The 22,291-nt window shown below is 36.3% G+C and overlaps 1 protein-coding gene across 1 annotated transcript; it reads left to right on the plus strand.

The window, feature by feature from the left end:
• Positions 1 to 6,261: 6,261 nt before the first annotated feature.
• On the plus strand, positions 6,262 to 9,568 carry LOC113106227 (ornithine decarboxylase antizyme 2). The gene is given in 6 exon segments (XM_074559921.1): positions 6,262 to 6,553; positions 7,321 to 7,393; positions 7,395 to 7,475; positions 7,681 to 7,856; positions 8,644 to 8,729; positions 8,965 to 9,568. Coding segments are annotated over 6 exon segments (567 nt in total). The 5' UTR covers positions 6,262 to 6,533; the 3' UTR covers positions 9,096 to 9,568.
• The last annotated feature ends 12,723 nt before the right edge of the window (positions 9,569 to 22,291 follow it).

The following is a 22,291-nucleotide window of genomic DNA, read 5'->3' on the forward strand; positions in this document are numbered from 1 at the left end:
GCAGTAATCAAAGCAAAAGGTGGCTACTTTGAAGAACCTAGAATATGACATATTTTCAGTTGTTTCACACTTTTTTGTTATGTATATAATTCCATATATAATTCCACATGTGTTAATTCATAGTTTTGATGCCTTCAATGTGAATCTACAATTTTCATAGTCATCAAAATAAAGAAAACTCTTTAAATGAGAAGGTGTGTCCAAACCTTTGGTCTGTACTGTATATAAACGTATTTTTTAAAAAAAATATATACATGCATAGGTGTGTATTTATATATACATAATAAATATACACAGGACACACTCCTGTAGTATATGTGAACAAAAACGTTTATTTTGGTTGCGATTCATTGCGATTACAAATACAAATTGGTTTGAAAAACCTTTTGCAACAACATTAAATGAAAGGTTAACTGCCCTGATGTGCGTTTTTCCATTAACACTCATTCTAACAGTAACCTATTCCTCTTGTTCTCAGGGGTTTAAAAATAAGTCAAACAGAGCACAGGTACACAGAGCCAAAGCTTACAGACTGATAAAGGTATCAGTGCCAGGCTCTTAAAGAATGACAAGTGCACAGATTGGCTGAGTGCAGACATGTCACAGCCAGAAGGGTGCTGGCATTCGTCTGACACGTTACACTGCAAAGTCACATTCAGACCAAATTATTTAAACTCTTTCTATTACTTTATAAAAAAAAAAAAACACAACATATTATCATCAAAGTGACAGGTATAGCTCATCCCTGCAAATTCTCGGCGTATTGTTAATCGACATCCCGTTTCGTGTCATCTCCTTGTTAGTGGTGAGCTCCCCAACACAAAGCCTGTACAGTGGGGTCAGAATGCTGTTATGAGGCCTTCATGTTTTATTGGAGAAGAGCAGGCCCATTGTCCCAAAAGCCACCTCAATCCACACTCCTCCTCCTCACGCCTCACTGGCCCCGTCCCATCACATCGGCGTCATAGAGCTCCACAGCACTTAGCTTGTGTTCCCCGTGTCCTCTGTGCCTCACTGCATATCCAACATTTACAGCGCTCCTTCTTTCCGCTCAGAAGAGACGTTCAAGTCAAAAAAAATATTCCTTTTGGAAAGGCTTTCACACTTTAGATGTATAAGTGGTGACATTATTGAGAGTTCTTTTAGTTTTGTGATTCATGTTGTGAGTGATGATACTCAGTAATGCATCCACATTAATAAGACACATATAATTTTTGGCTTCTTTTTTTTCCCTTCACGTCAGCAGGATTGCACTGGTGTAAAGGCTGGAATATACTACACAGCTTTTTCATTTTTGATTTTTGCCCCAATTTACAGTCTGAGTGAGTCACTAGTTGCCAAAAGTCTGCAGAATTGACAGAAAACTGCATAGTTTGTGATGGGCACAGACACAGACATTTTAGCTTCAGAATATATGATTCCATCCAGTCGGAGGAGATTAAACATGACTGATATTTTAAGACAATTGTAGAATTTCTCCATGAGTTTGTTGTATTCAGAATGATTTCAAAGTCTGGTGGTGTGTGATCCATAGCTATTCAGTTTTAATTTAAGTTTAGGATGCCTAGTATTTTAAAATCTGTTACGATTTTAAAAGTTGTGTAGTTTATTTCAGCCGGGCATTTTGGGAAAATGCTCTCTGTCTAAAGAAACCTTCGTACTCGGCCATCACCTAAAACACAGTCACCACAGTTCATTGCCTCATGGTCAGGGACATTTTTGCCACTGTAAAAACAAACCATTGGTGTAGAATCTCTGGAATAATTGTTGATGCAGAGCCGGATGAAACAAACACAACCAAAATAATGATAAGTTCTGCTTGCATCAATACAGTGTATTTCCTGTTTGCAGCCTCTTTTGCTTCTTGAAGCAATGAGACCTTGTGACCAAAGGATATTGGTATGCCCTTTAGCTTTCTCTTGCATCTGTTTTCTCTTGGACTGCCAAATCAGAATTTACAAAAGCTCTTGTGTTAATCTGTCATTTCCTCTATCTGTTGCCTTCTGTTTTTTCTCATATTAAAGCAAACAACTCTACGAAGACACTCGCAAATGATAAATAACGTTTTTTTTTTCTTTTCTTTTTTTTTTTTTCAAAGCAGTTAGAATATATTTAAAAATGTCTTTTTCTTTCTTTTTTTTTTGCTCACATATTTGTTAAAGTTTTACTATGTCTTCTTGATTAAAGAGCTATTTATTTTATGTACTCCCTCATATTTTCACAAGTGATCCCATGTTTCCTGTTTAAATTTGGAAAATGCACATAAAAGGTTATACTGCTAAAACAAAGGGCAACACATTCCCAGAGAGACAAATTGGGATCTGATAGCACAGAACGCTGGCGTTTTGACGCTGTCTTACATAAACATTTCATGCATTTAGGAAATTCAATCCCAGCCAAACTTTCATGAAGACTATGTATAATGTAAAAAAAACAAAAAACAAAAAGCAAGAAGGACTGAAATAGTAAATACTCTGGAAACTGGATGGGAACATCAAGGCTCTGTCCCTTGTGCCTAGACTGGCTGCCAAACAGGACAAATTACAAAAAAATAAAAATAAAAAAATAACCTCAATGAGTCTCTTCAGTGCTCCATCTCAAATAATTGGGCTTAGCTCATACTGAGAGAAACAAACGTGAGCTACTGTGTATTCAGACAAATGACAATTTGAACTGAGGCTGTCCAATATGAAACGACAGGATGACTATATTTAATAATACTTATATTATTTATTTTTTTAATAAATTATACAGTAAACCATAAGGACAATTTGAAAATGCACAAGAATAAAAAATCTGACCATTTCTCCATAAGGGTTTTGGAAGAGTGCTATGCTGAGCCTCAACAAAAAGTGGGTTATTTTAATTAATACAATATTTAATCATATTTTAGGTCATATGTTACAACATCACTGTATAGACCTTAGTCAGGGAAGATGCCATATGAATTTTATGGGGATGAAAACAAGGCTGTGACGGACAGGCTTAAAGTCTTTTCAATGGTAACATTCAAATCAGTTTTATGCAGTTTTTGTCTGCTGAAAGTTCAGTATGGTGCTACCCTAAAGTCTATGTGCCCAGTCTAAGAGTGTGCGAATTAAAGTCTAAAGTCTTAAATTAAATTAACATTTATGTAGCAAATAAGTTTTGAAACTTGATTTTAGGAGGCTGGTCATCATCTGCAAGGCTTTTTTAAGACTTACCATCAAGCACAAACAGCTTTTGAGACCCACTTTTCTGATGGTGCAAGCAGAACTTCATATAACCATTTAAAACCTCTCACACAGCACAGACTGCAAAGTAGAACTACAGAGACACACAAAAACCAGTCAAGAGGAACTGATCTCATGAAATATTAAACAGAAGTCGGGGGAGTGATTCAGTGATGCATGGGACTGTTAAGGGCTGAATAAGGGGCGTGCATGATGGAGCATGCATATGCTAAGATTTACCTTCTCAATATTAGATATGAAAGTAATAGTAAACTCATTTTTGGTTTTGAAAATGAAATTGGTCACTAATGTTTTGGTATTGGTATTTGGTATTGACTCATTATGGTATTCCAGAAATGTGAACATGCAATGACACCAGATACTATATTCTCTTGAAACATTTCTAATAGCTTCTCAACATCAGTCTATATCTCAGTTCAATCAGTGTTTTTGTAGACAGTGAGGACAATCACATGAAATCGCTACAAGTCAGACTTAAATAGAGCAAGGGACTGGGCACTACGCAGCTGTCCATCACATCTACTGAAGTCTGTCTCGGCCTCTAAGAAAGATGAATATTTGATAATGACCCTCCCTCCTGTATTGGCCTGTCAGCTCCTGTTCTTTCCACAACTGCACAACACACTCTCTCTGGACTTAAGAGGACGGTACAGTGTGCATTATTCAGACGCTCCATGCTGTGCACTTTATGTCGCTTTAAAAAACGGCGCCATATGGGATGATAAATAAAGCAGCCTAAATGTAACCATACATTTACAGGATCAGAAATGTGCATCTTGCGCTTTTGCCTGTACAGCTTTGAAACTTTGCGCTTGTACCAGACTCAGTGGTGACTCAGCCGCAAGGACGAAAACTGCAAGTGGTAAAAGTTTTTCAAACACAACCTCGCTCACCCTTTGTTGTTTACATAATATGGGACACAGTTATGCCCAGAGAAGTGGACACAGTGTGTGTGGAGTGGTAGGATTAAGAATGAGGAACAAAAGGCCTACTGACAGGCCGCCAGGAGGACAGCTGCTTGCTCAGGTCAAGCAGTGTTAATCAATTTAATAATAATAATACAATTCAGCTAATATGAATGTCCCTGAGAGAGTAAATGGAAAAATAGTTATCTGTAACATTTGTATTATTAATATTATTTTTTCCACTAGATAATGATCAAATATTTACTTCATTATGAAGGACATATTGTGGGATCATAGTTCATTTAAGTGTCAGCTCAGACTATTAAAGTTTTAATTAGTTTAATTTTTTATATATATACATTTTAGTTTTTGTTTAATGTTTTAGTCACTTTGGTTGTGTGTGTGTGTTTTTTTTTTTTTTTGTAGTTGATGTTTGATTTGTTATAGTAATAAAAATATATTAATATTATTATCTCTGTATACTTTATTTGAATATTGTATATGATTTTTTTTTCCCTTTTTTCATAAGGTCTTGATATTGTTGAAAACTACTGTCAAAATTGCTGTAATATTTTATATATTTTTAAACAGCTTTCAGATTATGATCTCTCCAATGGCACATCTGAGTTTACATTTACATCACTGTAAAAAATCTAAATAAATAAATTCTAACTTGTAAGTAAAACAATGATTATTACATGTTATATTTTTATACTGTTTCTACTTATTTCAATGTTATCCTTGCCATTTCTTTATAAACATTTGTGAAATGTGCTCACAATTTCTGAGTAAAAAGTGTTTACTAGCTTTTTTCAACTTAATCATACACCCACTTTTTTTGGTGCATGTTTAGACTGTAAAATCAAAAGGACAGACATTTTTTTTACACGTGCAAGCTAAATTCAGGATCATCCAAAGTTTTGTTTAACTTGTCCTTTTCAAACAAGACTAATGTATAGACATACACCCTAAACATGTCCTCTGGTGTGGGCAGTATTTGGCAGTGTTTGAGGGTGGTGGGGGTAGGCGATGTCATCTGTCAGCTGATGTATACCACCCGCCTTGACCTCAGCCTGACCCTCTGCCGCCCCCACAGCAGAGGCATTCCACAAGCTTCCAGAGTCATGTTTTTACTGAGGAAGATTAGACAACCCTCCCCTTAGACTGACCAGCCTCCGCTTCATGCCTCTTTATCTATGAGGCAAAGTCTGCGCTGCCAAGAGCCTCTTTCTCACTGCCACTAGCAGGAGGATCATGTTTTTGTACTGAGTCATTTTGTGAGGTCATATCATTTTGAAATATTAGACAGGGTTGTGTTCTTATACTTATATATATGTAATATAATCACCAAATGATTTGATTCATGTGTCTTATTTAAGAGAAACTAAACCTACTCAGTAAACCTCCAGTAAGCAAAAAAGACACACACCCCTAACTGTTATTCTGCAGTTTACTGACAAAAAGTACAGACAGCTGTGAAGCTAAGGTATATTTTAACCTCTGCCTTCATTCAGGACATTGTTTTAAACATTGTGTTTTCTTAAGGTAAATACATATTTTATGTAGTTTTGAGGAGTTGTAGTTTTAGTAGCGAGAGATCAATAAAAGGGTTGTGTTAATAATATGTTACGTCTTATTAAATTCACTCTGGTAATGTTAGAGATGAATGAAGACAATAATCTTAATAATCACTGATTTACAACACAAAAACATGAAATGCAGTTCAAACGTGAAACAACCTAAGAAAGTCAAAGCACATAATAGACCCAGTTCTGTTGATACATACACAGTCACCAAAGCAGTATAAAATATAGATTTTCATAATTTACTGACACTACTTTGTAAAACATAGTTTTATAATGAGGTTTTATAGTTAGTTATATGTGTATGTGTGTTAATAGTTCTGTGTTGTATAGTAATTTAGTAAATGCTGAAATATTACAAAAATGTTATTAAATGTATGGATTTAAAAATAGTTATAATAATTAATTAAACATTATTTGCACTAAAGAGAGCAGCGTTAAGCAAGGACTCATGAGGCGACAGTGGAGGACAGGATTGAGATATGAGGATTATTGCTTCATCTAGTGGTGATGTTAGGACATAACAAGTGATTTAGACTGGCTGCCTGTCGCCCACTATGAACCGTGAAGGGAACATTTTGAACCGTATCCAACCTCTTGAAATGACGCTGAAGCAGCAGCACTCGAGCCACTGAAGAGGGCGTGCGCGAGGACGCAGCGTCATAACGTCTATTTAATCCCCGATTGTGATCTATTCTGTCTTTGGTTCTAATAGGTCTAACAAAGGATCATAATTGTCATCTTCCAAAGGGACTTTCTTAAACCCGAGACTCGTCAGGACAACTCACCCGAATCTATTGCGTAGAGAAGAAATGATCAACACCCAAGCAAGGTAAGTAATAGTCGCGTGTTTTTTTTTTTTTTTCTGTTCCTTTCTTTTTTCCTTGGTTAGGTCAGTACCTCCTCGAGCATCAGCCATGGTTTGGCGTTTCATAGAAACAGTCAGTGCTGGAAAAGACTAAATGATTGTCTCCTAATACCCTAATACCCGTTTTATTTTATTATATTATTTTTGTAATATGTGCATTACGTCCAAATGAAAATACACTGACATTCTGCAGATGAACAGCTACCTGTAAAAAGGCTACAGGAAAACTGTAATCCGGAATTTAGGTGAATAATACGCAATGATTCATATCTGATTTACAGTGTCTGCAAATCCAACAGCTATAGTTGAGGAACTGGTTAAGACTCAGTGTGTTCAGTGTATTTAGAGTCGTGACAGTGTAGAGTACATCATGTTCTTACATCATCAGTACCGCACATTTGTCCTATCAGATCGTTTCTCTATCATTGTGTGTCTGACCTTTACGTTTATTTTCTGTATTATTATTTCTAAAGTTTGTAATGCAGCACTGCTTCTCCGGTGTCAAGCAGTTTGCACAATTATTAGACAAGCACGAGCGCGTCCGTTACGCAATAAATAAATATAAAAAAGAAATACGAGAATATATGCCATATAAGCATAATAGGTATATGCCATATGCAGCCAAATGAGAGTTTGTGTCAAACTGGCCATGTATTGTGTCTTGTTTGTTTAACATGAATTACTCAAGACCATAAACTCAAAGTTGAAAGATCTTTCTTGTGTCTGTGCAGAGCTGTACTTGTGGATTCAGCTTGTGTGCTCCGCTGGCTCAGGCAGCAAGCTCCAGGGCCTCAGTGGTGTTCCTGATGCTCCTCACCCACAGATGATGAACACAGCTGGGCTTAGCACGAGCAGGGATCTGACTCAAGATGTGCTCCTTCATAAGGTGAGGGCATCACAACCTCACAATGGAGATGCTTATCTACTACAGCCACATCTAAAAATATCTAATCTAATGCGATGCTTCAGTGGTTCAAAAGATAAGCACCTGTTTCTTTCCAGGTTTATGAGATGAAAGTTACTTTATTTATGCATAGATGAATGTAAAGTCATTTTTGCTTATATAATTTTTATGTCTTCCTTTGATGCAGGATGGGAAGTTAACTGTGAAACAGCAGGTGACCTTACTGGACAACAAATCATCAATTCTGCATTTTCAGTATCAGCTAAGTGAGCAGTTGTCATGGAGTATGCAGACTGTGCTCTCTGGCCGTAGCCTCTTTGTTGGTTTACCAAATGGAGAACTTCTTAAAGGCACCAAAGAAGGGTAAGCGATTAGTAGGGACTGAACTATAAGACCTATTTTAGCAAAAAGACACTGAGAATGGATCAGTAAGCCCCACTACTGTCATATTAATAGAGGTTATACATTTATCAAAACCTTCTAATCCTGGCCTAAAAGGTCTTGAATAACTACTTTCTGCACTCTCACTGTATCCCAAAAGGAACAGATTCTTCACAGCCAAACACCTTTGAAGATACAAGTAGAAATGTCATTGTGAATGAGCTGTTGAGGGATGATTGTGTTGAATGCTGAGCTGAAGTCTATGAACAGCATTTTGATGTATGAGTCTTCTTTGTCCAGATGTGTGAGTGCTGAGTGGAGGGCATTGGCGGTTCACTCATATCACTAAGATTGGCAGAAACAGCAATGCACAATATGTCTTAAGTTCTGCTCTCTAAATAAAAGCACTAGTTACGTCACTCCAGGACCATTAGAAGCTCCAGTTCCCATAGAAACAGTCAGTGTCATGTGACGTGTGCTCATGTCTGGCTGGACCAACCTGAAATACACACTTTTGAACAATTTTTGTTCAAAAGAAACAACATTTATTGGAAAGTTTGTCAGGTTTTATTACTGATTTGAGAGATGTTTTTAAAATGTGAGTTTGTCCAGCACTTTTTGGGATCTCAGTATTTCCCCATTTGAGATGGGAGTTAGTCTTGCATGTCCGAAATAACCAGGAGGCCTTGCAAATACGGTGTCAGATTGAACTTACTTTCCTTAAAGGGAATTAGTAAGAATGTTTTCTTTATTCTCCTTAATCCCGAAGGCTCACTGCTGTTTTGGAGTTTGCAGAGGAGAAACTGAAGATCAACCATGTATTTGTGTGGTTCATGAAGAACAGGCCTGATAAATGTAAGTTCAGGATGAGTGGTTTTGATTTGCTGGGAATGGGTTGGGTCGGGTCTTACAGTAACAGTTACAAAGAACCACAATACATTACACCATTCTCAATTATCAACTGTGTTTTAAGACACTATCGTGACAACATTACTCACATTTCACCAGAGGGGTTAACATAAATCTTCTAGCTTCTATAAAATCTAATGCATTTTTGAGAAGTTGTGACTTCTTCTTGTCTCTTCCGCAGTGCTCCTCACCAGAACATTCTGCTACCTTGGATTTGAGCTTGTAAAACAAGATCATCTAACAGCATCCATTGCTGGAGATTTGCATCTTATGGTCTACACTATACAACAAACTCACCCATCAGAAGAATGACTACAAGGCCTTTAAAACACATAATTCTTGTAGACTGTTGCTAAATCCACTAAATGCTAAATCAGTAAGCAGTAGTTATTGTTCAAAACTAACATTGTAAAGGCGCATTCAGGGTAATTCAGTGACTGAAAAAAGTAATAGAGTAATGTTAATCTTACTGATCATTTAAAGAGACACACCTGAACATTTAAATGTGTTTAAATATCAAAATGGCAATATAACTGGTTTGTTGTGTGTGTGTAAATGGCTGATAGTAACTCACATATCATGCCTGTGATATATGCACTGAAGAGTGATCCTTGTGTTTTCAGTTGATGAGTTTTATCTCATCCACTGACTAAATTGTATTTATGACAAAAAAAAAATGTAATCTGAATTATAGCAATGTAATGGGAATTTTTATTTCACTCAGTGAATCTGTAATTGACATGGTCTCTCAGTGAAACTACAAATAAAACAACTTAATAAATGAACATAATGGAAATTTAATTAAGCCTTTTCACAAATGCATAAATTGTTAATAAATTTCCACTCTAGCTTCAATATCTGCAGTGCTTTTGGTAATATAACAACAGGAACATGTATTCATATTTATATCGCATTGTGGAAAGGTATGGGTATGGAGAATTTATTTCAAAGGCATTCATAGATAGTCTTAGTAACAGATAGAAAGACTTTCTTTCTTTGTTTCTTTCTTTATACAATTTATACATTTACAATGCAAGACAGGGCATATAGGCTCACTTACTGCAAAAAACAAACAAACAACCAACAACTATAAAAGAAGCATGAGAATGAAATGAAGCATGAAATCTTAGTAAATATTTTGACAAAGGAGCATCAGTTTTCTTTTTAAGTTTTTGAAACTGTGCATTATCGTGGCATTTTTATTTATTTTTATCTAAAAAACGTCACAAAACCATGTAGGAATAAACAAACTGAATGTCAAATGCATACTGTACATATCAAGGTCATTTAGCAGCAATTTTTTTGGGGAGGTAGACAAGAGCTGCAACATAGACTCTCACCTATATGCCCACAATCAGTTACAGTAGCTGGCATGCTTTTATAAATATTAAATGAAATTAAAAATTCAATTAGTTTAAGTATAAATTTTGACACCTACAGTATTTCTAACATCCCGGTCGATGAACTTGAACCTTTATTAGAATGTCAGATGAGAGAGCTGTGATTGATCTTAATTGTGTTATTGATATTGCAATGGAATGCAATGAGCATAATAGTGAACGGTCAAGATTAAATAATAATAATAATAATAATTGTTGCAGAACAGAATAATAAACCACATGTAGTTCACATTCAGTAAACAAGGCTTAAATCTCATTTGGATTTTAAATTGCAAGATTATAAGAGTGTCCGTAGGGACAAAATATATGGAGTAGGAGGAGGAGGAGTGGCTACTTTTGTAAAGGAAGGGGTACAGTTTATTAGGTAATGAATTTGAAGAAGTAGAAGTAGACGTATGGGCTGGAGATCAGAATTTGAGAATAATTAATTACCATAAAAGATTAAGATTAAGTAGTGATATTCTTGAGAAAAATTATAGGGGATAGAAATTTCATAGACTGGTTTGGTGTGGAGATTTTTATGGACACAGTAGGCTATATTATGAGGAAGTGAAAAAAAAAAGATTTTAATGGAAATATTATAGAGGATATGTTATATAAGTGTTAATAATTTGTTTTAATGATGAAAGAATTGATTTAGCAAAAGGAAAGTCAACTGACTAAGAGTTAACCGTTGTTTCAGGAAATCTGGCAAGGAGAAGAGCACACTCTATTGTCCGAGATCATTATCCAATTCCTTGTAAAATAGGAATAGATATGGAAATTCAGCTGACTGGGATACGTTTTAGGAGGTAAGTGAGACATTGATGATGGAAACTCAGTAGAGGAGGTTGAAGAATATAATAATAAGCGAGTCATTGGTAAAACAAGTAAAACAAGAAGAAGGAAGAAGCCAGTCCCGTGGTGGAATGCTAAGTGTAGTGAAGAAATAAAGCTAATCATCGGAATAAAGATCTGAAAAAGGTTATAGGAAAAACTAAATTTTTGAATGATTTTACTGAGTGTTAGAGAAAACAGGCAAGGTGAGGTGATCAAAAATGCAAAAAGAAATGATGGGAGACAATATCGTGAAAGTATAGGGAAAGAAACTGAAGTAAGTCATATGTGGGGAATTATCAAGAAGATGAATGGAATACAAAATAAATAATAGTATTCCAGTTATAATAAATGGAAATAAACCAGCTGTTTTGGATATCGAAAAAGCTTTAGCATAGTAATGATAATATCCCAGACAGTTTAAGAAGGCATAGACATAACTGTTTAAGAGATAATCCAGAATTATTAGTTCATAGAGGATTAGTACAGTTAGTTTGGAAACATGGGATTGTTATTCCAATTGCAAAACCGGGAAAGAGCTCTTCATTAGTATCTAGTTACAGGCCTATAGCCCTAACATCTAATCTGTGTAAAATAATGGAGAGAATGATTATATTTAGACTGAATCATGTTCTGGAAAATAAAGAATATTTTTCTCCTTACCAGAGTTGGTTTCTAAAGGTCGGAACACTATGGATGCGGTTCTACGTCTAGAGTCTGATATAAGGAAGCTGCAGGTCAATAAGGAGGTTTTAGTAGGAGTATTTTTCAGTGTGGAGAAAGCCCACGACATGATGTGGAAAGAGGGACTTCTAATTCAATTGGATCAGATGGGTATTGGTAGAAGAATGTTTAACTGTTTCCTTTTTGATAGATCTATTCAAGTCAGGGTGGGATCATCATTCTCCAAAATATATTATTCTCTGTCCTATTAAATGTAATGATTAATGACTTTTTTTTTTCCGGAACGTTAAAGAAAGCATCTGAATTTAGCTGGATACTAAACTGACATTTGCAACTCATATATAAAAAAAGTTTTGTTGATAAATGCAAAAAAGTTGCAAATATTTCAAGATATTTAGCTGGGGTGGAATGGGGGAACAGAAGTCATTCACTGAAGAGAATTTATTATGCACTAATTAGGTCAACCATAGATTATGGATGTATGGGTCTGCGTTCAACACATTACATGCATAAATTAGAAATTTTTCAGTCACAGGGATTACGAATATGTTGTGATGCTATCAGGTCTTCTCCTATTCCTGCTTTACAGGTAGAAATACATCAAATATCTTCATTTGCAAAAACAATATTAATGATAAAAATAGAGTGATAACTAAGGATGCAACGGATATGCAGTATCTTGAGCAGGATTATAGATCAATGATTACAGTTTTCACTGATGGATCTAAATATCCAGAAGTATAAGTTAAAATTGGTAAAAGGGTATCTGATGAAGTGGGAGTTTACACAACAGGCGAGCAGCAGTAAATAAGTTAAGATTGGTAAAAGGGTATCTGATGAAGTAGAAGTTTACACAATAGGAGAAGGCACAATATTGTTAGCTACCAGGTGGATGGAGGATTCTTGACCAATGAATGTGTTAATATGCTCAGACTCTTTCTCGACATCATCAAGTCTAATTAGTGAGAGATATATGATATGAAGTAGCTATGCACAGGTTAAATAAATTGGGAAGCAAGATGCTTCCTGTGGGTTTCAGCACATGTGGGAGTAGATGGAAACGAGGAAGTGCATCATCTAGCAAAGGAGGCACTGAAATGATCTTCTGTAGAACTGAATAATTCACTTTGTAAAAAAGAAGTTAAGGGTATAATTCGAACAGCTGTAAAAGGCAAATGGCAAGTAGTAGAATGGAATGAGGAGGAAAGAGGAAGACATCTTTATCAGATTCGAAATAAAATTTGGTGGTGAAAGAGGAAGTCTGGGCAGTAGAAGAGAAGACACAGTCATTACCAGACTTCACCATGGGCTTACTCAGAATTATTTTAACAGTTCCAGCTCATTAGTTTGCGGGAATGCACCTTTTAGTTTGTTTGCCAACCACCATAAAAAGTCAGAAGAAGAAGAAATCGTCACAGATCCCTACCATGTTCACTCAGGGGGGCAGGGTTTCATATTTTATTTAAGCACCCCTGGTCACTGCCATTGGCTAGCGGATCCCCACCTGCTGTTAGCATTCCATTGACTCCCATTCATTTTGGCGTCACTTTGACAGCGATTAACTTTACATCCGAGGCATTTAAAGACTCCATTTGTCCATTCATTATTTCTAAAGAAACACAAAAATGTATAATAGGCACCATTACCTTTTATCTTACGTTGTGGGCCCTGTAGAAGCAGTTTTTGTAAAAATAAGCTAACGATTGTGTCATAACCTGCGACTCTTTGTCGCACAGTATAGAAATTAACATATAGACAGGAGGAGGAGCTCGCAGGAAATATTTACTGTCTATGAGGCTATCGGGGGGACGTGGAGACATGAAGTCAAGGGAGAAGCCCATAGAGAGTCCATAAAGGCAACGGGACATATTTATTCAACAACGTCTGCAAGATTCGGTAGGTGATTCAGATTTCTCTTGGCACAGCTGTTATTAGAAGACTTACAGTTGTCAGACAGGTTGCTCACCTGACATCTATGTCATCAAGCTCAGTTTGAGTCTGCGCTGTACGCTCGACCCCCAGGAAGTGAGTGCTTCTAATTGACTTCATTTGTCTCCGTTGAATCCAAATGGGGTCGCTGTGTCCATTTCTTTTACTGTCTATGTGTTCACTACCCAATGAGCGGTTGTAGCTATTGCTACTATCCTGTCCTGAACATACAGACCAATGTCAACCTAAATATGGCATTTCACTGAATCATCTCTGCTGTACGATAAGACTGCTGTGGCTGATCACAGATGATAAAGCGGAACCCCATGAGTATTGTGCTGACTAGCCACTACAGATCATCACTTTGTGCATTTACAAAGCAGCTGAACTCTCTGAATCATTGACCCTGGCAGTGTTTATCTGAGCATGATTTGAGACAGCAATATGTTACAGAGACGGTGTGAACTAATGATGGAAGCTTTGCAAAGCACCGGGGCTTTCTTTTTCCTCTGTGCACACTAACGACATCCTGTGGTCAAAAGGTGGAAAAAGCTGCCTTTGCATCCCAGACGACCCAGCCATTTCAGGAAATAATTATAATTAGTTTGTGCTATGAAAACCTGTATACAGCAAAGGTAATATGAAGTCTATATAAATAAGTCTTCATGTCAGTCATTGTTATTACACAATATGAAAAAAGTCTGAATAAACAATGCTATGATCAAAATAACAAGATTATCATGGTCAGTTAAAGTGTCTGTGAACCAGGAATTAATACAAAATGAACATGCACAAAACAACACATGCAAATGTTTATTCGTATTATGATTTATTCTTTTAAAAGACGTGAGTGACACATGAAAGTGTGCAAGTGGTTCGTGTTATTTGAATCAGAAGAGCAGTGGTTTTCAAACCGGTCCTGTGAAGACCCCCAGTAGGCATGGGCCGGTATGAGAATCTGACGGTATGATAACCTTAGAACCTTATAATATCACGGTTTCATGGTATTGTGATTACAGCTCTAAAATATGTTATTTTTAAATGTCTTGGTAAAAGCACAACCTTTTTTTTCCACCGAACACAATATATACAATTTTTAAAGGTCCCCTTCTTCGTAATCCCATGTTTCAAACTTTAGTTAGTGTGTAATGTTTTTGTTAGAGTATAAATAATACCTGTAAAATTCTAAAGCTCAAAGTTCAATGCCAAGTGAGATATATAATTTAATGTAGAGGTCAGACAGATTCGGCCACAATATCAAAAAGATTACTATGTCTATTTTTGAAACAATTGATAGAAAAATTCTGGAAGACATAGTGCAGGACCTAAAATCATCAACCTGCTGTTTTGACACACTTCCCACATCTTTTTTCAAAAGTGTGCTTAACTGCTTAGAAGCAGATCTTTTAGAAGATCACTTCTTTCTGGGACATTTCCAAACTCCCTAAAAACTGCAGTTGTTAAGCCCCTCCTGAAAAAGAGCAATCTTGATAACACAATTTTGAGCAATTTCAGACCAATATCTAATCTTCCTTTTATAGGCAAAATTATAGAAAAGGTAGTTTTTAATCAGATGAACAAATACTTAAACTCAAATGGATACCTGGACAATTTTCAATCTGGTTTTCGACCGCATCACAGCACAGAGACAGCAATCATTAAGATAATAAATGATATTCGCTTAAATTGCGACTCTGGCAAAATATCGGTGCTGGTATTGCTAGATCTCAGTGCTGCGTTTGACACTGTCGATCATAACATACTACTAGAGAGACTGGAAAACTGGGTCGGGCTTTCTGGGGTGGAACTTAAATAGTTCAGGTCATACTTAGAAGGGAGAGGCTATTATGTGAGTCTAGGAGAGCATAAGTCTAAATGGACGTCCATGACATGTGGAGTCCCACAAGGCTCAATTCTTGCACCACTCTTGTTTAGCCTGTATATGCTTCCACTGAGTCAAATAATGAGAAATAACCAAATTGCCTATCACAGCTATGCTGATGATACCCAGATTTACCTAGCCTTATCTCCAAATGACTACAGCCCCATTGACTCCCTCTGCAAATGCATTGATGAAATTAATAGTTGGATGTGCAGAACTTTCTTCAGTTAAACAAGGAAAAAACTGTCATTGCATTTGGAAACAAAGATGAAGTGTTCAAGGTGAATGCATACCTTGACCCTAGGGGTCATACAACTAAAATACAAGTCAGGAATCTTGGTGTGATTCTGGACACAGACCTTAGTTTCAGTAGTCATGTCAAAGCAGTAACTAAATCAGCATACTATCATTTGAAAAACATTACAAGAATTAGATGTTTTGTTTCTAGCCAAGACTTGGAGAAACTAGTTCATGCCTTTATCACCAGCAGGGTGGACTATTGTAATGGGCTCCTCACCGGCCTTGCCAAAAAGACCATTAGACAGCTGCAGCTCATCCAGAACGCTGCTGCCAGGATTCTGACTAGAACCAGAAGATCTGAGCATATCACACCAGTCCTCAGGTCCTTACACTAGCTTCCAGTTACATTTAGGATTGATTTTAAAATACTTTTACTTGTATATAAGCCACTACATGACCTGGGACCGAAATATATTTCAGATATGCTCACTGAATATAAACCTAACAGAGCACTCAGATCACTAGGTTCGAGTCAGTTAGAAATACCAAAGGTTCACACAAAACAAGGGGAGTCCGCCTTTAGTTACTATGCTGCCCGCAGTTGGAATCAGCTTCCAGAAGAGATCAGATGTGCTAAAACACTAGTCACTTTTAAACTATACTCAAAACCCATCTGTTTAGTTGTGCATTTATTGAATGAGCACTGTGCTATGTCCCAACTGATTGCACTATATTTTCAATGTTTTATTTTATATAAAATCATTTTCTAACTGTTTTTAAATTGATTTTAAGTAAACGTTTTAATCATTTTAAGTTTTAAAATTGCTTGTTTTATTTTTTTCTTATTTTTCATGATTATTTTACTTTCTTTGATGTAAAGCACTTTGAATTACCATTGTGTATGAAATGTGCTATATAAATAAACTTGCCTTGCCTAAACTCGTGGCCAGGAGAAAAACATATCGTTCCATCAACATAAGAAGTCGTGGCCACGAGAAATGGATGTTGTTCCCTCAACATAGCATCTGGAGGCCACGACATAAGGATGTCGTTACCTCCACAAAATGATCTCGTGGCCACGACATAATATATGGAAGCATAATATGACGTTCCCACGAGTTAATATGACGTGCCCACAAATTAATATCCCGTGGCCACGACCTATTATCACGTTCCCACGAGTTATTATTTCGTGGCCACGACAAAACTAACTGAACAAGTCACTTTACGGGCACCGTAGAAATGAGAGATGACGACGCAATGTTAATTTTTGATAACTTATGATTCAATTGTGGAAATATTAACAAGTTTATAATCCATTCCCCGTATATATGCTGTTCGTGGAGGAGCTGTGAGATCTTGTATGGAAAATGTACCTGTTAATATCAGTGGTGTCAAAAGTATTGGCATTCATTACTCAAGTAGAAGTATAGATACTAAGGTTTAAAAAGACTTTTGTAGAAGTTGAAGTATCAACTCAAGCTTTTTACTCAAGTAAAAGTGTAAAAGTACTGGTTTAAAAAACTACTTAAAGTATAAAAGTAAAAGTAATGTAAGAAAAAAAAATGCCATTAAGAACAAAAGCTTGGGCCGTGCCACAAGGGCCTATTGTGCACTACCCCACCTCCTCAAAAAAAAAATTTTCTAAAGGCCATAGGCCATAATGACTATAATGTTGTATTAAAATGTTCATGTTGAAAAATTTGGGAGGCACTAGGCTACCTGTTTCAGCCACATATATGCCCATTGAAAATGAACTCATTTTAGTACAATGCAAATACATTAAAGAGCTAGAGATATGATGACTAGTTGCCAATAAGTATTGTTATGGTGCAAAAAGTCAAACTTCAGAGGCATGTCATCAATAACCTTGAATGGAATGTAAATGTACATCCAAGCTTAGCTGCAGGACTCTGTGAGGGCAATGGACAAGAACATTGGTGCAGGCTAAGAAACAATTACTCTTGTGTGGTTGACTATTTACAATAAACATTATAGTGCTGTCAAAATGAATGATTAATCTAAGTGATTATTCAAAAACTAAAAATGAAAAATAACTCATAATCCTGATACCTTCTTGATTGATAGCTTCTTGTATTCGGTACATACGTCTGCTATGTCCAGTGTTCGGAGGGTAACGAGTTACAAAGTTGATATAGAGCTTCACAGTCCCACCCACAGCCCGAGAGAGCTCTGGTGCCGGAAGTAAATTTCCCATTCATTTCTCCCATTCACTTTCGGAAAAATCCGTATCTAAAGAGTTTTAGAGCATGTGTGAGGATAACCAGCTACGGCTGAACTCATAAGCATATAACATATCATTTTAAGTGAAAAAATTAAGACAAAATCCAAAAAAAGTCAAAGGTACAAGACAAAGGTACAAATATGTGTACATATTTTCATTTCGAGCGCAGGAACTACTCATCCCATAAACCACCGCGCCCCATTGAATTCGACTGAAGCCACAACTGCGAACGAGGCAACGAGCCTTTTGAGCGACATCCAAATCTGATGACGGCCGCTCGCGCAAACTTTTTCCTCCAGTGAATTTTATTTTATATAGTGAATGTGCAGTAATAGCAGTTCTTTCAGTATTAATCGTGTAAATAAATAGTGTTTTATATATGTATTGTGTATTGATTTTTATTTTATCATCGTGTATTTTATATTGTGTGCGTGTGTGAAAGTGGTTAACGATAACGTCAGCAATGGTGCAGTGCTTTGTACCTGACTGCAATCACTGCTCAGTTGTCAACACATGTCGTTGCCATTACACAAATGTTCAGTAAATGCACAAAAAGGTATGCCTAGGCTAAATATTGTTTTGACAGTGGCATTATAAAATGCTTGATATGACTCATTTCATATGGAGGCTACAGTAGCCTAGCTAAAGTGGACGATAATGCTAACTAAAGTTACCAACCTCCCTGCAAAACTCTCAATGGCAGCCAAGGAGATCATGATTGCACTGATAAGTCTACCGTGCAAAAACGCAATACAGGTTTTTATTTTATTTTATTTTTTTATTAATGATCTTCAGTCTTCACGGACCTTCGAGGGGTTTAACCAGACGGTTATACGAGCTCCACCAATCAGATGCATCACTGTGGGATTGTGGGATTGTTCAGGATTGTGGGTAATGAAGTACTTAGCCAAGACATAGCGAATAAAAGGCATTTAGATCAAAACAAGGTTAGTGCCCCCATGATCTTTTTACGTTTATATGAGCATATACTGTTGCTAAGTACAGCCGTAGCTGGTTTTAAGTCTACCATGTATGGTTACGTTTTAATGGCTTATACCCCAAATGTCAATGCAGAAATTGCATTGAATTTTTAGTTCCGGCACCAGCTGTGGGTGGGACTGTGATGCTCTATAGCCTAGATATCACAACATTGTCATCTGCGTCATTAATCGCAAACGATAATTTATTAAAACGTCTCACTACCCAACTACCTACAGTAGCTTAATTTGTGGAGGACGAAGAGAAAGCACCCATTTGGCAAATGAGCCAGTAGTGAGAAATAAATAATAACTTTTAAGTAGGGTCCAGTGCCTTTTCGATACTTTTAAACTGGTACTGGCGCCTCAACGTGCCTGAACCGATACTTAAAAAAAAAAAAAAGAACTACAAAAAAAAATAGGGATAACATTAAAGAACATTACAAATATTTAAAATAAATCCATAGCTTTCACCTTGGATGCTCTCATTTCCCAAGTTATGCTTCCCTTAATCTAAGGCTAATAAATGTATTTCACAATCTGGGTCATTATTTAATACAAAAGTACACATAATGTTTCTACTGTATCTCTGTCACTCACTCTGATATTTAGTTAAGATGAGTGCTGTCTGTTACTGTCTTAAATCAGTTCTGTGAATGACTGTATGCTCATTCTTTATAAAGTAGCAACAATCTCGTTTTTAAAATACAGTACTGTGCAAAAGTCTTATGGAAAAGAAAGAATAGTGTTTTCACCCCAAAAAAGGGTTTTAAGCCAGTTATTTATATCTTTTGCTGCAATGTGTCAGTAGGACAGTAGTTTGCCATTAATTTTAATAATAATCTAGTGCGATTTTGAATGCACAAGCAGTTTGACGATGGCAAAATGAATGTTTGGAATTGTAAACTGATATTTTATACTGACAGTGACACTCTACAGCAAAATATATAAATAACTGGCCGAACACCATTCTTTTAAGTGAAAATACTGCCTAAGACTTTTGCACAGTAGTGTATGTACGTATGATTAAATGAAGTATATTTAAATAAGTGTAAGGAAACAGCTGTTTCGTGATTAGCGGTGACAAGCGAAAACTTTACACTAGATGAGAAACCGACTGATCGTGACCTTTTGTAAACTGTATTTATGACAAAGAACTTCACAGATACAGATATTCTAACAATCTATCGGTAAACACACACCTTGTGTCCTCTGTCTCTGTTTGAGCTCGCGCTGCTCCACCGTGGTTGGCGGATTGAAGAGCGCGCTGAAAGACGGGAGGAGACCGGACTGACGCCGGTTTCATTTGAAATTTAAGCGGACTGACTCTGAGGCGATCGGATACTACTGGTTCCAACCTACTTTTAAGAAATATATTTTTTGATAAACGAACCCAAAACTGTCTATGCAGTGTGATGTGACTTGTGTCATGTGCAGGTGTAATGGATCGCGTATGGACCAATAGGGTGTCGGTCCGGTATATGTTTATACTTCTCATCCAACCACAATCAAATTCACTCCATCCTGATGGCGCGATTTATCTGGATAGGGTTTTTTTCTTTCTCTCTCTCTGAACGATAACAATCCGGAATGAAATAGCAGTAACGAAGCTATTTTTTAAAATGTAAGGAGTAGAAAGTACAGATACTTGCGTGAAAATGTAAGGAGTAGAAGTAAAAAGTCGGCTGAAAAATAATTACTCAAGTAAAGTATAGATACCCCAAATTTATACTTAAGTACAGTAACGAAGTATTTGTACTTCGTTACTTGACACCTCTGGTTAATATATTGCGTCCACAGTGTAACTGTATCCTGAAGGAAAGCTTTTAGATCAAACATACCGTGCTGTGTAACTCTACTTGTCACCACTAGGGTGCAGCCAATTATTAAAAAGTGTAATCTAGTTGCTCTCATAGATAAGCCAGATACATTTATTCCAGTCATACTAATTATATATTTAGCAACTGCTGCTGTTCTGAAGTATTTTTCCTTGCATTTTCACTTTAACCTCATCCCGGCCACTAAGACTACTAAAACAGACAGCAAATCCATAGTTAGCTTTGAATAATTTAAACTTGTACATAGAGGAATCTGTTTTTATTTTTGTTAGCATCAACAAATTAATAGTTCATGGGAATAAAAAATAAAAAAATACACAAAAAACTTGAACCAAGAATTGAGAACTTACTCCACATAAATACAAAATAAGTACAAAGCACACACACACACACACACACACACACACACACACACACACACACACACAGAACCTAATGTTACCAAGTGAGACATGTTCCAAAATATGTTGACCCTGGAACACATCTAACTCAGCAAAATCAGGACGTGCCACACACACACACATGTTTTTTTAATTTTTTTTTATTTACCTCTTTAACAATGGCATTAATAATCATGAGATACAAGTTAGCTCTAATTTTAATAGTGTGATTTCTAAAAGTCAATTAATGTAATATAATCATAAATTGTGGGCACTTTTATAATGAATATACATTTCTCTGTACTATGCTAATATGTTTTCCAAACAAAAAATTTTAACTGTATTTTAAATTTTAAATTGCAACTGTAATGTAACAAACGTAAAAGTCATGTAATCTTAATGGGGGCTTGAAAAAAGGCTGAAACCTCTTCTTTTAAGGATATAATTGTTCAGCTCCTCTTCATGCTTCGGATATATGAAGAGGTGCTAAACTTTTTGCACTGATTTCTTGCAGAAAACACAACATAATAGGTATAAATTGATATAGTAACTATAAATTCAAAAGCAGTGGCAGGAATTGTATTGATATATGTCTTCAACACTGCAGCAGAAGATGAAACTGAAGACTGTTTGAGAAGAGTATATTCATTAGTTATATTTCAGGGCAAGTGCGCTGCCCCCTACAGTGTGTTTGTCTTTAGGCAGTGGAGATTCTTTCTGCTCTGATCTAATGATTAGTGCCAGAGCAGTGCTTCTGTAAAGCCCGAGGTTAGAGATGAGACAAATGTTTCCCTGTAGCTACATTCATATGATGGTTAGTTGCGCTTCAAACAGAACTTTGGGGAGAGGAAGGGAAGATATTACTCATTCAAACATTACATTTCAAATCTCAAGAAATCATCATTCCTTTTCTGTCAGTAGGAAAGCTTTAAAATGATACGGATTCTGCTAAAGCAATATCTGATCTAAAGGGGGAAAAAAATAACCTAATATAGGTTTAAACATAAGTTCAAAATGTATTTACTCAGTTGGGATGCAGGTGAAATAGTTTCTGTTTATATACCAAATGCCATATCATAACTGAGAAAAACCACAAAACAATCAAAATAAATAAAAC

This window comes from Carassius auratus, chromosome 7, assembly GCF_003368295.1.
Source record: "Carassius auratus strain Wakin chromosome 7, ASM336829v1, whole genome shotgun sequence".
Classification (NCBI taxonomy): Eukaryota; Metazoa; Chordata; class Actinopteri; order Cypriniformes; family Cyprinidae; genus Carassius; species Carassius auratus.